Below are 16,150 nucleotides of genomic sequence, written 5' to 3'. Positions count from 1 at the left end.
TCATTTTTGTCCTTCACTCTCTCTGAACACTGTTGAAGCGTTGAGCTTTACTAAGCAGATTGTGTATTGTGTGGGCACAGTGTTGAGGTTTACTTAGCAGTGTGCGCTGATGGAAGTTCCACTGGAAAGACCTCACTAGATGCCATCTTCTGACCCAGCTGTTTGGGAGCCTGGGCCTCTCCATTTGAATGAAGCTAGATACATCATTGAAAAGCTTTCTGTTCCAACTAAATATAGACTAAAAGTCAGAGAGATAACAGTGATGCTGGGTGCGCATTAAAATATGGAATAATCTAAACATTCAAGCCCTAACCATCTCTCTGAGGTACAGGAAAAATGTAGAGATTTAGATTACATGTAGTTTTTCTTTCAGAAATCTATTTCAATCACCTATGTCAATAACCACTAATATGATCTAAAAATGAAGTTCTTTGATGGTATGTCCAGGAACAGAATTAGAAATGTCAGTTGGTGCATTGTTTATTCAACAATTCTCTCTCATTGTCATTCGGAGCCGAACTGCCAACTGGCAGCAGTGCCAGTTTGAAGGTTTAACAGAGTAAACAGAATTGTACTACTCGTATTTGAGAGGATTAGCAGTCAGAAACAAATCACCCCAATCCACTTAAAGGAATTAATTCAGTAAATGTTGCCCATGTTTGTGAGCCTAATAATGCTATTGTGCTAATAATCTGCACTAGTAATGTCTCATGTTTTTCATAAAATTGACTTTTGTCACTTAAATGTTTTTATTTATAAAATGATCAATATATTATTTCATTAGCTTTGCCTTATTTATTTATTCATTTGTTTAGTTTTTGCTCTGTGGTATACCAGGTATACCAAAATATTGCTGTTACAGGTACAAAGTTTGAAAATTTGAAGATCTAAATGGTCTGTTTATATTTTCTGGTTTTGTATACCTAAACTAAAATCCCTACTAAAGTGGCACATTAGGAATATTGATATACAGACTGATCATTATAAATTTGATATATGTGAGTCAATGAGTAAAGTACCATACATTTAAAATTGTTTTGCAAATGATTTTAAATGGTTTCAAGTTTGGATAACAGTTCTTCAGACCTGCAGTTATAGAACACAATGCAATTAACTGATATCTGTAAGATATCAGTTGTTATATGATATGTAGTAAAGCTCCACTGCAATAAATACATGTTTCAGCTTGGCTCACATTGCATGGGGCTGAAAGAACATGTCTAATGTATGTTTGGGTTTTGTTGTTTTCTTCCCATACACAGGTTTCTAGAAGGGGGTTTCTGGGTTTTATAAATTGTTAATTGTATTCATTGGTCAGTTTCATGTGTTACACCATTAACATGGAGTTAATATAGGATCAGTTTTTCCCTTCACCTCATATGCATAGTTACATGAACTGTGTCTGGCTGCTCTGAGATCAGCATTGTTGCTTTGACAAGCTTTATAGCTATCCAACAGGAAATCAGTGTGATAGATTTGAGCCACTCACTTCTCCATGTGAATTCCTAGTAGCAAAAGTGAAGTGAGATGGAACTGTTCTCTTCAGATTTATCTACACAGCATATCTGCGTTCTGCTGTTATTTGGGAAAAGCACATGTGAAACCGTCTGCGTTCCTTCAAGGCGAGATGAAATGCTGTGCATCTTTGATTAAGGCTCAGTGACTCACCGCAGAGGGCAAGGTGTCAGGTCTGGTCTGCCTCATCCCAGTGTGCTGCGGCGAGTATTCTGTGTTCCGATTCCTGGCAGCTTCATAGAACGTACCACGTGCCTCATGGCGCTCCATGGGAAGTTATGAGCAGCTGAGATGAGCGTCCCTCCCGGAGCTGCCAGGAGATGGTTCCCTTCCAGGAGGTTCTGTTGGAGGTCAGGAGGGTTCTAGAGGAGGCTGAACCCAGCCTACTTCCTACGCTTCTCAACCAGCTGCTGGATGCACAGGTGTTCTCTGTGCAGTACTACCAATCCCTGTTTCGGGACGCCGACTCTGGCCAGGGGGGCTCGGCTGATGCAGATGGCCTGGCCAGGAAGCTGGCTCTTCCTATCTGGCAGAAATGGGAGGCCAGCAAAGGAATCCTTTTCTCCATGCTTGTGGAGAAGGAGGACCCCGGGCCAGATGGTATGTTCATCATTTGTTTCTGCTCTACTGTTTTTGCAAACTATTGTTTGTCCATTATTTTTGGAGCTTATAAATGTAGAAAGGATTTTTATCAGGGTGCCAAGTCAGGCAAGTATTCCATGCGAGTACGGTTCTCTATCTTAGGGGCTTGTCTTAAATGTGACCCTGTTGCAATCAGGGATCTCCAGAATGATAAGTGCTGCCATTGAACGACATGGGATGAAGATGCCATCTGGCATTGCATCTCAAAAGGAACATGCCCCTATGCCCCTTTGTTTCTTTTTTTTTTTTAACATCCAGGCCTGCACTCCACAAATGTAATTTGCTGGCAACATTTTCTGCTGGTTTCGAGATTAGAAATGAATAAAGCAGAAATCCCCCAACACTCTTCTGAGCCTTTGTGAGTTTTTATTTTAGGTTTTACTTTGTTTTGGTTTAATTCATGCCAACCAATTATACAGATTGTTTTCCTAGACTCTGTCAAACATAGAAGTGAGCCAGAGGGTGTGCCCTGTGCAAACTTTGTTTGGGACTTTTTCCTCAGCTCACTGCTGAATGGCCATGGTATTTACGCCCATGTAGGAATTTGCTTGTGACGCCCATACATCCGCTCGGCAGCATCAGAAAAACAGCATGCTTTTTATTCGTTTTAAAATGACACAATATGATGCTCAATACGTACAATATTTTTATATAGCAAAATGACTTGCCTTATTTATAATATAAAGGATTACTAGAGTCCTGTGTTAGGTCCGCGTGAATGCTGAACAGCGCGCATGCTAAATATAAATAGTGAAAGTAAAACCAAATTTAAGATGAATGCGCGTTGTGGCGTTTGCCAAACTGCTGCGCTGGTGTTATCTGAGGACAAGTACGAATGTACTTTTTTTTTTTTTAAATAAAGTGGAATATCGTATTTTGAAGTAAAACATTCAAAGATAAGATGGATCTACACTCCGATATAGGTAATATTAAATCTTATTATAACTTTCCTTGTATTTATGAGACATATAAGCGTTATTCTTTTATTACAAAAACTGGTAGAATTAGTGTGTTAACCATGGTTTATCCTGTTATTTTATCGTGTTTGTTCACCTGTGTAACATTTACCTCTGCTTTGTGTTGCACACATATTTATGTATGTATCAATCATACATCGTTTTTATCATTATTTCCAAGGACCTCCACATATTCTTAGTAGTCTATTCCGTGGGAGCTTAGACTAGCAGACGACAGTAACGTTGTATGCACCAAATCTTTATATATGCGTCTTTATATTGTAGAAGTTGACGAAACTGGCGATCCAGGTTTATGCGACCTCATACCAGGTGAGCGATAGAAACGTTTCATTTTAGGCGACATGTATTTTATACTAGACATTGTATAAAATGGAGAGTCAATATTTGCGCGCTTTTTACCAAACCAAATACTAAAATTATTTATGCTGACTATTTCTTACCGTTTTACTAGATACGTTATTTTCGGCCTATATTGACAGCATTGATCTCAGCTCTCCTGGATTTGACGAATCTTTTGGTCAGTTACTCTCTTTGTCCATATACATAACAAATATAGGATATATGATTACTTATTGCAATTAAAAAAAAAACCTTAACTTAGTGTCCTGCATTTGTGTTTTACATCAGATTTGTGTTTTTCCGACGACGTCTTTGATATCTCAGGTAAGCCTATAAGAGGACAGTTTACGCAGTTAAAGCACGTTAAACTCCCTGATGTTTAATGAAGCATTGGGCAGATTGTATAATTGGGCTAAGTATATGTATCAGAAGACAGAGATAAATGCCCAGTATCTTAAATCACCTTTTGAGAAAAGATTAGTTATTGCTGGAAATTAACGTAAACATTGCGTAATTCATCATCAGTTTTTAATACCCATCTGTATAGCCTAACTACATGTCGTATGTTGTTTGGTTGGCTCTCCTGCTTCTTTATTTCGAAAACAGATGAACCAGATGATAAGCCAACTTTGGGACGTGAAGACATAAAAAGGCAAACCAGAAAACGACGATGTAAGTGGTCATCTCTTTCCAACTCCAGTTCTAAAGTGCAGGTGCCCGGCACGTTAGGTGATTTCCCTGCACAAGCATATCTGAACGGACTCACCAGTGAACGTTCTGGCTTAGTAAATCACCAATCTATGCTGGACCCCTGCCCACCAGACCGAGGTTGGGTAAACCTGTTGTAATTGAAGAGAGGATGACTTGAAGTGTGCATTGTTCTCACCAGCAGATAAAAGACCATCAAAGAAACCATCCCGCCTCAAACGCAACAAAGGAGGTAACACAGGAGGTAACTCTTTTTATCAGATTCATTAAAGCTTTTGCAAAGCGCTTTTAATTATAACGGTAGTCAAAATCCTTAAAACTGCTTTAGGAGCGTCTTGCCAGTCACAAAATAACGGACCAAGAACCACGCTTTAGAAATGTTGTCTTTCACGTATACTCATTTCAAACCCTGCTTTCTTCAACCAGAGCTGTCCCCCTCTCGTTGCTTTAGACCCGGAGGCCTCAGAAAATTACTCAGATGCTATAACGGCCCCCTGCGAGGGGAGTTTCCAGCCCAGCGTACGCACGATACCCCAGCAGCTCATGCACGCTCCTTTCGCCGTTACCGCAGCCACCGCCCTGGAAAGTGCTTCTTTGGTGCCATCTAGTGGTAATAATCAGCTACCATAGCAGAGACTTTTGTCATCCCAGAAGTTTGATTTTAGCGGTTGTCTAACTGTGTGTGTGTGTGTTTGTGTCACTTCTTAGGACAAACGCTACGAATCATACACACTATCAATCATCTCGCCCATCCCGTTATGAACCAAATAGTCCCCGTCAGGCCCACCTACGTTCTGGGTAAGTCAGTAGCACCACTTCAAGCACTTCAAGCACATATTAACAGTGCCTGTAACTAACTTTCATTTGCTGTTTAACCCCACAGTTTCGCCGCAATCTCTAGGTCCAATCTCACAGGTTTTTCCCCTTTCTCCAGGTAAGTGAAGGAGTTTCGTTTACTGGGTGTTTAATTGCATCAACTGCTAGGACAGGGGGACTTGGTTTCAAGTTCAGTCAACATGAAGTCATAACAAATCTGTGTAAAATCATTGCATGAGCGTGACAAACCAACATTATTTCCTCCAATTCTTCCTTCAGTTTGAGATGTCTTTTCAAAACCTACTGTCAAACTCATAATGAATAAGTGAACAGGCAGGCATAGATTGCAGTAAAATGTAAAGTTGAACCGGTTTTCCCTTTTGTTTAGTTATAATGTTTGGGCTGACCATTTAGCATGTGGCTGTGTGTGTTAATCTTGTACTGCATCTTCCCTCCCCTCTTTAGCTGATGGTGCAGTAGCCCCTCTAGAGCTCAGCATGTCTTCCCATCCCACCATCTCCTTATCAGACACTGCAAGCAGGGTTTGGTTCCCCTCGCCTCTCACTCCAGTCTCACATTCAAAAGGTCAGCCCGCTGTGTGTAATGTAACACACTGCATAACACGAAGCTGCTAGGATTGCTTTTTTAAAGGCTGCCTGATCTCTTTTTTTTTCCTGGATTGGATGTAATCTGATAGTATTTATTTCCTTCTGGATTGGATGTAATCTCATAATGTTTCATCTAAACCAAAGGCCGTAGTGCCAAGGAATGAACAAAACTAGCCCTGGGATTGGGTTGGTTTGTTTTGCAGAAGTGAATATAATTGTCACGGAGCGCTCCCCTTCCACTGGTCACGTGGTATGGCCCACCACGTGCAGTGGGAGTTCGTTGTTAACTGTGTATTATTTGTATCCACGCCTACGTTATTATGCGCACACGCTGCATCAGTTTAATCTTGTCATGTTTGTAGTTATTTAAACCCTTGTCAGTGTGTGCGTTATTGTCAGTCATTATTCAGTTATTGTTCACGTGCATGTTCACATTAGTGCCTCTGTTCACCATTTCCATGCCTGTGTATGTGATCACTGCTTGTGTGTCTTCAGTGTTCGTCAATAAACGTGTCTGTTGAGCGATTCTGTACGTCCTGCTCCTTGCCCTGCACTAGGGCTGTTACAATAATGGAGAATTTCCCAGACACTGGTTAAGTCCAAGAGCTAATCCATATCTGGGATTGCAGCCCAATGACACGTGTATTATGTATTATGTTGCCTGTTATTTTAATTAATTCATTTATTTATTTTAAGGTCAAATCCCAGACAAAATACCACCAGAGGACTCTACTCCCCCACCCCACCGAACTAAGAAGAGGCTGAGTCCAGTGATACCAAGTGAGTCTAAATAACATTGCTGGGTTATCTTTGTCTCCAAACCATGCCACTTAAAAGAACAATACAAAAACATGTTTCACCTACAGAGCACGTTGAAGACTACATTGCACACCTGAAATCTCACCTGAAGGACACCTGCAGCGAAAAGCAGGCAGAAATTAGCATGGCTTCTCACTACATAGAAACACTACTGGTGCCTCGGAAGCTCGTGATCAGGACAGGCAAGAATGCGAACAAGTGTCTGGAGAAGGAGCTGTTGGTGCTCTCCGACTCGGAGCGAAAGAAGGCCATGGTGGACCGGACCTGTATTTTCCAGGACTGCACACTCAGATCCAGACACTTGGTCACCATCCTTGGGAAGGCAGGCATGGGGAAGAGCACTCTCCTCCAGCGCTTGGCCTTGGACTGGTCCAGCGGGGGCTTGTCCCAGTTCCACTTCGTCTTCTTGCTGGACTGCAAGGCTGTGGACCTGATGCGGCCGTGCTACAGTCTGAAAAGTTTGCTGTTTGACTTGTCTGCTTCCCCTCGCTGCAAGGACTCGGCAGCTGTGTTCCAGCATGTCCTATCATCCCCGGAGAAGGTCCTCATCCTTTTTGACAGTTTCAACGAAATGAAGGACCTTGAAGGCCTTCTCCAGGCCTCCGCCGACTCAGCCTCACACGACGGCTACAGCGTGAGGCAGCTGTTCTCTGGCATCTTCCAGAGAAAGATCCTGTCAGGGTGCACTCTCCTGATAGCCAGTCGACCCAAAGATGTTTTGAACCAGCTGCTGCGTAAAGTGGACAGCATCTTGGAGCTGTGCCCATTCTCATCCACGGACATCGAGCGTTATGTCTCAAATTATTTTACCGATGATTCACGGCGAGAGAGTGCGTTGAGGAAAATTAAAAGAAAAAAGTACATATTCAGTCTGTGCTCGAATCCCTTGCTGTGCTGGTTTACATGCTCCTTGCTGGAGCGGCACGACGCGGACACCTGCGCTTTGCCGTCGACTCTCACTGATTTGTGCTTGGGAGTGGTCAGCCAGCACCTAGAGCTGGAAGCTAAGGAGCAGGGATCCAAACTGGATATTACCCAGCTGTGCAGTATGGCCTGGGAGGGATTCAAGTCTCAGCGCTCTCTTTTAAGCCAAGAGCAACAGCTCAGTAAGGAACTGATGGACTATGGATTCGGCTGTAGGATACTTACGTCCCATGTGGTGAGTGAGGAGTCTGGCGGAACCCTGGCCACTTGCTTCGCAGACCTCTTTGTGCAGAGCCTCCTCAGTGCCTTGCTGTTGGTGCAGTCCAGAGATGTGAGCGAGAAAACACTGGTGGCCCAGATGGCGCTCCAGCACCGCAAGAGGAAGCCACAGGGAGAATGGCAGGACCTTCTACAAAGGTTCATCATGGGCCTGCTCTACCACAGGAGCCCGCTGCCGTGCTCTGGCCTTCCACATAGCCCAGCCACCTCACAGGCAAAAAGGCAAGTGGTGGAGACCCAGCTGGAGAGCCTGAAACCAGGTGAGCTGACACCCGGCAAGCTGCTGGAGCTGTTTCACTGTGTGTACGAGACCAGCAGCGTCAAGCTGGCCAAGCTCCTGATCAAGAACCTTCCCGACGGGCTGAGGTTCTGCGGAGCCCAGCTCTCCCTGACAGACGCATATGTTGTTGAGCACCTCCTTCGGCATGCCAAGGGTCTTGGGCAGATGTTCTCCATTGACCTGCAGGACACGTGTGTTCCCCTCAGCGGTCTCAAAGACATAGTAGCTATGAACAGCATTAAGTCCTACCGGTGAGGGATCACGTTCTTTAATGTCCAATAAGCAAGTTATAGAACAGTGATTTCTTGATAAACCTTATATACATTCTGTGTAAATTTACATTATTTGTTATAAAGATGAACAAACAGGATGGAAAAATCCAACAAAATATAAAGGGTCATTTAGGCCATTGTGGAATTATTTAACTTCTCAAAATGCTTTGTTTGCAAAAAACCTCTATATTCTGGTTCTTAAAATATAAGCATTTAGTGTCTCTGAGTTAAACAGTAAACACATAAATATTATTTAAGTAAAGATCTTATAAGTGAAATCACCTATAAGCTCCCATTTTGGCTCTAATTTCCCATTTAAGATTTTTCAATTTTATTTGTGTGCATGTATTTGCTTTATTTAGGGCATTTACTATGGACACAATTGACCTGTGGGAGGACTTACATTGCAGCAATGACGAATTAAATTTGAAAAGTGCTATTGATAAATTCACCATAGAGCCATTCAAGGCATCACAGGCATGTCACATAGAAAACCTGGCCCTCCTTGTTCAAATCCACAGAGAGAAAAAGCTGCCATTGGGGTGAGACATCCATAACAATCTGTTGCCTCATTTGTTGTAAATAGAGTGTTGTTATACTTCCTGATATGTGCAGTGTAATTCAATTCATGACAGCTTTAAGACTATTGTGATGTATCGTGCACTTATTTCAGCGGGGCTGTGTCTGCTCTGGATGAGGGCATTCCAGCAGTGAGACATCTCTACAAGCTAGACTACGAGTGAGTATTCCACCCAGACAATTCACTCTATTCAGTCTGTAGTCCTAGAAAACCACCCTTAAAGTGTTAGTTCATCCAGTTAATGAAGAGTTCCACTGATTTTTCAAATACAGCAGTAATAGGAAGCAGAGATGCAATGCTTTTAAATCTTCTGAAGGCTACTCTAAAAAAGATACTACAAAAGATGGTCATGTGTACATCACCCAGTGTGTTAGAGACTGTTTTATGTTAATATAAAAACAATGTTTTTATCTAAAATATTAAACACAGGGCAGTGGATATTTGTAAGCAAAAATAGTACCTAATGAAGACAAACTTTTAGAGATTTACTACCATTTTATCTTGATCAAGATTACATATAGATATACAAACTCTGAAGTCGTAGCTTCATTGGTAGCTTGAATAGCAAGCAAACATCCATTTTTATGATATAGATGTAGTGACTCCTAGTTCCTATTACAAAAAAAAAACAATAACAAAAAAAAAACACGTAATACATATCTCTAGAATTAGCATATTTCTAGCTTGTCTTTGTTACCTTCTCAACAGGCAAATTATGATATTCCCCTTAGCTGGATTTTGTAAATGTGAAATTATATAGATTTTTTACTCTGCACAAATTCCATTAAATTCCCTTGGCTAACATGGAAAAACATTTACTGGGAGTTTTTAAGGGAACTTTCCAGAGTGAGTCACTGGTGATTTATTTAGCCTTGTGTTTGTTTGTTTGTTTGTTTGTTTGTTTGTTTGTTTGTTTGTTTGTTTGTTTGTTTAAACGAAGGCTGGGCCAACAGAAAGGACCTGAGGTTTTTCCCTGCCTTGTTGAGCTCCTCCCTGCACTTCAGTCTCTCCAGCACCTAGAGTAAGTGCCAGTGTTTGACCAGAAGCCTCCCATACTTGAAAGTTCCTTATTTCTATAAGCATTGTATTAAAGCCTTAAAGTGCATAATCACCTCCTCATACAATTGAATAATTAAGTTCCAGTAGGGGCTCATTTGCAACTAATATTAGCAGAACCTTAGAAAATCTGTATAAATATTGCTCTATGCTACTGACATTAACATAATTTATATCCAAATAATTAGAAGCGTGCCAAAAATATATGCATTACAAACAGATTCTTGCCTTGTTAAAATATATAAATTACAATTGTTTTTTTTTAATTGCATCACTATGTTCAAAACCAGAAAGATCATATTAATAACAATGCTAACCAAGATAAAGTAATGATTAGGGTCAACCTCTGAATGTAAATATGTTCAGTAAATCTGTTCATCTAGATCTGTTGAATCTGTTGCCTTCTCTGAGCTATGTGAAAACCAAATGTCATTGCCCCATTATGAATTATATACTGTGCAATTATGAATTATGAACTCATAGCAAACAATTCCAATCTCTCAGTAAAGGGAAAATCAGCCCTGCTGCCATCCCTTCAGTGGTATTACTGTAGATAAAGCCAGTATAACAGTCATAAAATGTCTCTCTGTACAGAGAGACATGTTACAACTCAAATTAAAAACTTGAAGGGGAAAATAAAGGACTTAGACAAGCCTAAGGTATATTAACCAGGAACCCCCCCCCCCCCCCACCCACCCACCCACCAACACAAGAAATTCTACTTGTCAAATATGCAAGAACTAAATCTCAATCTTAGCCTAACTGACTCCAGAGGTCCAAAAAATGGTAGCTACACAGATGTCTTCCAAATAAGAAGATAAAAGAAAAATATATTTATTTCAGAGCATAAACAGGTAGAGAGTGTCCTTAAGTCTTGGTAATTGTCCTCTTGGTGTAGTCACTTTATATAATAATTTGTTAAGTATGGAAGACTGACTTCCTTTTCGATTGGGGCAGAGGCTCACTGAAAGTGCACCAGGCTGTGCACCTCGACCCTTGTGTACTGCTTGTACACCAACAAGTGCATCTCCAGCAACCCTACCATTAACCCGATCAAAATCTGCTGTTGACACAATCCTTGCGTGCCTTAGAGCTGATGACCGCATCGCCATCTTCAGCAGCGACGTAACTTTTCTGGCTATGTGATGTGATAAAAAAGAACTCGAAGCTCAACATAGAAAAACAGTAAAAATGGTGGCAGCTTTTCATAAGAACCCACCCTTCCATTTTTCCACTGTAAATCAACAACACTGCAAAAATTGGGGCGGAGTTGTTCAAATTACAATGTACAATTGCAACATCTGCACCGATCCAAGCATCATCAAAGAAGGTTGTCGGTGAAACTCAACACCTCTCAACCGGTCCTGTCTCAGCTGTTTGGATCCACCACCAAAGGCCTCTTAACCTGATCCTTAACCGTGTGGCTTGGTTCTCCCTCCCCAGATTAAGGGCTATTACATCAGATGGCGTGCTTTAGCAGAAAGGCAGAAGCGCTCAATCCTGACACTCCATGACATCACGGCTAAGAATTGAGCTGAAAAAAAAAATCACCGCAGTCTCCATACATCTGGGGACCTTTTTAAACATTTTTTCAACTCTCCACTGGTATACAGTAGTGTGCCATTAAAACCAGAAGCACATAAAACCTGAACATTTTCCCTACAATGGCAGGCAGCCTTCTCAAAAAGCCTCCACCAACAAATAAGCAAAATTGAATTTCCCTTAATGTACAGTGTTGTATTTGATCTCATCTCATGTATTTGTATTGTACTCATTGTATTGTATCATCTGCACTTTTGTGGGTTTTTTAGCTTATTGAACATTTAATGTTCTCGTGCTGTTGTGCCAAATTCCTTAGTACGTTTGGTGAATAAAGTAACTCCCATTCTGATTCAGAATCTGAATGATTGTCCTGATTTAATGGAAAACTAACAAAATGAACATTTAAATAAATTTTCCAGTCCAAAAAATTAAGTTAAGTTATTTCTTAAAATTTGGACTTGCCAAATCTGTTTTTAGATTTTAATACATAATATTCAGCACAAAAATAACTTTGAATGAAGGGAAATTAGAATAAATTGTGAAATGTTTCTTTTTTTAACTGCACTGGATCACTTGTATAATGTATTTCAATTGTAAGAGTTTACAGATGCAATAAAGTTATAGTTATTATATTCACAGTGTAAAACATATTGACACTACTTCTGTAGCATAATTTATGAAACACCTTTAGAAACTATTCAGCCAGGCAGGGGGGCAGACTTATTTTTCTGGAAATACTTGTGGTATGAAATTTTATTCCAAATACTACAGCTTGTTTTAACAGCCTTCTTTTTCTGCCTTACAGTCTTGAGAACAACAAAATAGGAGACTCTGGAGCTGAAAAGCTGGCTGGTGCCCTGCAATCTTTAACATCTCTGAAGATGCTAAAGTGAGCGTAATACACACATTGATGGCTGTTCACAATATTTCAAACACTCTCGCATTCAACATTTAGCGCAGCTGATAAAAATCGCAGAAGCCTAGTTTAGCATGGCCTCCATCATTCTTTCTCCCACCAGTCTGTCGCAGAACTCTATTGGAGATGCTGGGCTGGAGAAACTGGCCCAGGCCCTGTCAGAAGTCTCCTCACTACAAAAGCTCAGGTAGGCCCTTTTGAGATTGTCACTTCTATGAACTATAACTGTAGTTACTGATTGCTACTGAATGCACTAATGTTTTCTCTCTTTTCATTGCATTGATATCACATCTCTTAGTCTTTATGGAAACTTAATAGCAGACAGTGGAGCCGAAAACTTGGCCCTGGTTTTACCAGACATGAAGTCCCTTCTGGATCTGGAGTAAGTTTACTTGATCAGTCCAATTATATTCTGCATAAAACTGCAGTGGTCCATGAATATACATTCATGGACCACTTTGTCAGAAGCTGCTACCTTATGGGTGCACCATCTAGGTGTGCAATTAGACACTAATGCCTATGTGCGGCTGCGGCTGGCTCTGAGCACAGGTCTGCTGTTGGCTGGATATGTTTCAGTGTGTAGAAACACTACCCTGCACTACATTCACTACCACTCACATGTCAGTGTCACTGATGTTCCACCAAGCAAAATATGTCCAGTCAGCAGGAGCCCTGTAGTTAGAAACCAACCGCTGATGAATGAGGTAGAGGATGGCTGACATTGTGCATGTAACAGAAAGAACAGAGTCTGTGACGGTTCACCTACAAGGTTTAGATTAATCGACTGACTCAGAGCTAATTCTTGTATATGTATTGTTTATTAAGTCTAGATTTTGGTATAAAAGTGTTACCCCTGTCATGTTATTAGCTGACCTGGTTACTTGCTCTGATGACTAGGGCTTTATTGATTTTTTTTTTTCCAAAAATTAAGAGGCTTACAGTGAATGTTATTGGGACATGGATCAAAAGGTTTAAAACTACCAAATATTTCCAAACTGCCACGTTTTCAGTAACAGACTCATCTGTGTATTTAGGACATTAAAACTGTAACTGAAAGGCTGTGCCTCCTGCAACACAATACATATCGTTTATTTTCAGTTTTCCTTCACTTTCAGTTCGGGTGAAATGAGTGTGGAATTTGTTTAAAATATACTATATACACATAGGAGGGTGACTAATATTGGTTATAAAATAAAAACAAACAGTGCTACTTCCTTCAGAATCCTCTCGCTCCTCAGCGAGTGAAAAAGTATAGACAACCTTCGCCATTTCATGTTCTCTCAAATAACGCTGTGGGCATTTCTACCTGTGTTAGACTTAAGATGACAAAGACCCAGCCGCCTCAAAGCGCTGTAGCTTGTGGGAACCTATAGCTGTGCAGATCATTTGTTTTTTATTGGCGCTACTTTCAATCTATTATATGTGCCATATTGCATAAAAAGTATTAGGTTTTTCCCTTAAGTATACACCTTAAGAGAGGATTTTCCCTTAACAAAGATGATTACTTAAGGGAGCTCCGTAAAAGCCCTCAGTCGTTACTGGTTGCAGTAACGTTCCATTGATTCAATGACGACGCTCTCTCGCTAACCGAAGAAACGGTCACTATAGCGAAACTGTTTGAAAGTGAGGGTTTAACTTTTTACACTCCAGTTTTCGAGTGAAGAATTTAAATAATCAAAATTGAGAATATGGAAAGAAATATAATTTTTAAAAATGCGTAGCGATGACAACTACGCTGAATAATCTACTACATTGTAAAGAAGTGAGATGGAAACGTGGAGCTAAACCTGCTAGCGTAGCCTAACCTAATAATAGCTAGCCTAACCTAATAGCTCTGTGGGTAGCTATTCCCTGACAGACACTACAAAGTTAGTTAGGTACATTACTGGGGCAGTTTCGCCCGTTCTATCTGGTATTCGGGGTAGACTGGCTGCGTTCAAACAGCGGGTAGAAGCGGCTGAAATTCGATTTTGTTAACCTAGGTTATCCGTATTATATTTTTAATGTGTATGCGTCTGTCCAATGATCAAAAATAATTGGTTTACGTGAAACATTCGTTTCCTTTACAGACGTTCCTGTTTAGCGTGACAGAAAAATATTGCAGTATAATTATTACGTATTTTTTGTCCTTCCCCACCAAATTCCGGTGGCTTCTGAAAATCTTTAGTATATTTTATTGGAATGGGTTACCCTATATTCTGTTCATTGGCTAGCTACTTTTGTTACTGCTATAAAGCTCAGTGAAACTAGACTGCTAACCTGCTAGTTCGGTTCATTTTATGCAGCTCAGTTAAGATTTAATTTGGACTGGATGACGCAAGAGACGTATTGTTCACGCCTACGTGCGGCCCGATGAAGAGGAGATATCGGTCCGTTATCGCGCGCACCGTTCCATGTCGCGTGAACATAGTATAGAATACTAGGCTGAGCCAAATCACATACGCTGAGCTGAAAGTAGCCTTATTTATAATTAGCTAATAATCGTAATTTATCTTGTATTTATTTTGTCCTAAAATACAATTAGACCAAAACTAAGCTCCATCAAGTTTAATCTTAAGAAAAGGTTTTGTAAAAGCTTCTAAAATTCCCATCTAAAATTTTTAGTAAAAGTTGTGGTACACAGGCCATTTAAAATGTGTGTGCAAGTGAAGGAATGCTGAATATTTTCATTACCTAGGCTCCAGTAAATGGTCTAATGGCATATCACATCACAAGGGACACAGTGTTATTAATCAAAAGACTGAGTGACAAATGATGTTAGTCACTCAAGAGTGCCCCTGACAAGCAGACATAGCAGTCTGTACACAGACTTTTCATCTATCTAAGGACATTAAATAGTTGTGTTAAGACACATTTTGTTTACACTATGATGGCATCTATTGAAGACACTACAATATGTTTGCTTGTTTTTCTTTGGCATCTGAAAAACAATAATAAATCCAGCGATTACTTAAAATAATCCATAACTTGATAGCAAGAACTGCAGCAGGCTTCCAAATGTACTTGCACCCTGCAACCTATTAAGTACAAATGATTAAATCACTTTAGTTCAGTAACTATAGTATTTCTAATCATGTAATTTATATATGTATCCTTGTGTTGTGTGAAACAATAATCTTGTGTCCTTTTGTGCCCCCCAGTGTCAAGTACAACAAGTTTACAGATATTGGTGCCAAGAAGCTCAGTAATGCCTTAAAAAGCTCCACATGCATGAAGTCTCTTCAGTAAGTAACTAATAATATTATGAAGAGGTGAAAAATTAAGATTACATTCCAGTGCATAAGTCTAAAACTAAACAGTAGTTTGTGAGATAGTATGACTTTTAAGTGCATTTCCATCTACATCATATTAAGCGTCTTTAATTATTTTACTATATAATCCACATTAAATAGTTTGCTGTTGTCAGGTCTGCAGTATGGGTTTGGCATTATGCAGGCATATCAGATATTAATAAGGCTCTTTTTATTGTGTGGAGCATAATACAATAGTGCTATAGCATTATAGGGGAGTTGGGGTGGGGGGGAGGTTGCAGTGGCCAGCTGCAGTCTTCCAGGATGGCTGTGTTTTAACAATGCATGCTGACTACCTTCTTTCCCTACCTTCTTCTTAGAATGTGGAATGGTTGCATCCCATATGGGGTTTTTGAGCATCTTCAGCTTCAAGACTCAAGGATAAGGACTCTGCTGTAAATCTCTATCGATCATATAAATATAATGATCTTTATGAAATGTTCAATCCAGTCGTCAACAGTAAAGACACTAAGTTTGTTTCATTGTTGAGTTGCAATATTCCTGTACTGATTTTTCAACACATGCCTACCTATTAATGCACAACTTTTAATACATTTTGAAAATAAACAAACTGTGAATTTTGTAGT

General features: G+C 40.3%; 1 protein-coding gene across 3 annotated transcripts; it reads left to right on the top strand.

Moving 5' to 3' along the window:
- The first annotated feature begins 81 nt into the window (after window positions 1-81).
- On the top strand, window positions 82-16,146 carry ciita (class II, major histocompatibility complex, transactivator). 3 transcript variants are annotated; one of them, XM_027002786.2, is made up of 20 exons: window positions 82-2,115; window positions 3,399-3,443; window positions 3,586-3,651; window positions 3,762-3,797; window positions 4,080-4,145; window positions 4,366-4,425; window positions 4,633-4,791; window positions 4,890-4,979; window positions 5,065-5,115; window positions 5,463-5,582; window positions 6,302-6,385; window positions 6,472-8,158; window positions 8,542-8,721; window positions 8,853-8,918; window positions 9,700-9,780; window positions 12,163-12,246; window positions 12,377-12,460; window positions 12,572-12,655; window positions 15,414-15,497; window positions 15,884-16,146. In XM_027002786.2, the coding sequence occupies exons 1-20, from the start codon at window positions 1,836-1,838 to the stop codon at window positions 15,960-15,962; spliced, it is 3,486 nt and encodes a 1,161-aa protein (XP_026858587.2). In that variant the 5' UTR covers window positions 82-1,835; the 3' UTR covers window positions 15,963-16,146. The 3 variants fall into 3 exon arrangements, with proteins under 3 accessions (XP_026858587.2, XP_026858586.2, XP_026858589.2); XM_027002785.2 differs by having other exon boundaries at window positions 4,363-4,425; XM_027002788.2 differs by lacking the exon at window positions 82-2,115 and adding an exon at window positions 2,727-3,080 and having other exon boundaries at window positions 4,363-4,425.
- The last annotated feature ends 4 nt before the right edge of the window (window positions 16,147-16,150 follow it).

This window comes from Electrophorus electricus, chromosome 1, assembly GCF_013358815.1.
Source record: "Electrophorus electricus isolate fEleEle1 chromosome 1, fEleEle1.pri, whole genome shotgun sequence".
NCBI classification, from domain to species: Eukaryota; Metazoa; Chordata; class Actinopteri; order Gymnotiformes; family Gymnotidae; genus Electrophorus; species Electrophorus electricus.
The sequence above is the reverse complement of the archived record's forward strand: the minus strand, read 5'-3'. Positions and strand labels throughout refer to the sequence as shown.

Excerpts from the sequence above, each read along its gene's own strand:
- ciita (XM_027002785.2), top strand. The coding sequence starts at position 1,836 with ATGGTTCCCTTCCAGGAGGTTCTGTTGGAGGTCAGGAGGGTTCTAGAG. Across the intron at positions 5,116-5,462 it reads GGTTTTTCCCCTTTCTCCAG|CTGATGGTGCAGTAGCCCCT; the intron begins GTAAGTGAAGGA and ends TCCCCTCTTTAG. Across the intron at positions 15,498-15,883 it reads ACATGCATGAAGTCTCTTCA|AATGTGGAATGGTTGCATCC; the intron begins GTAAGTAACTAA and ends CCTTCTTCTTAG.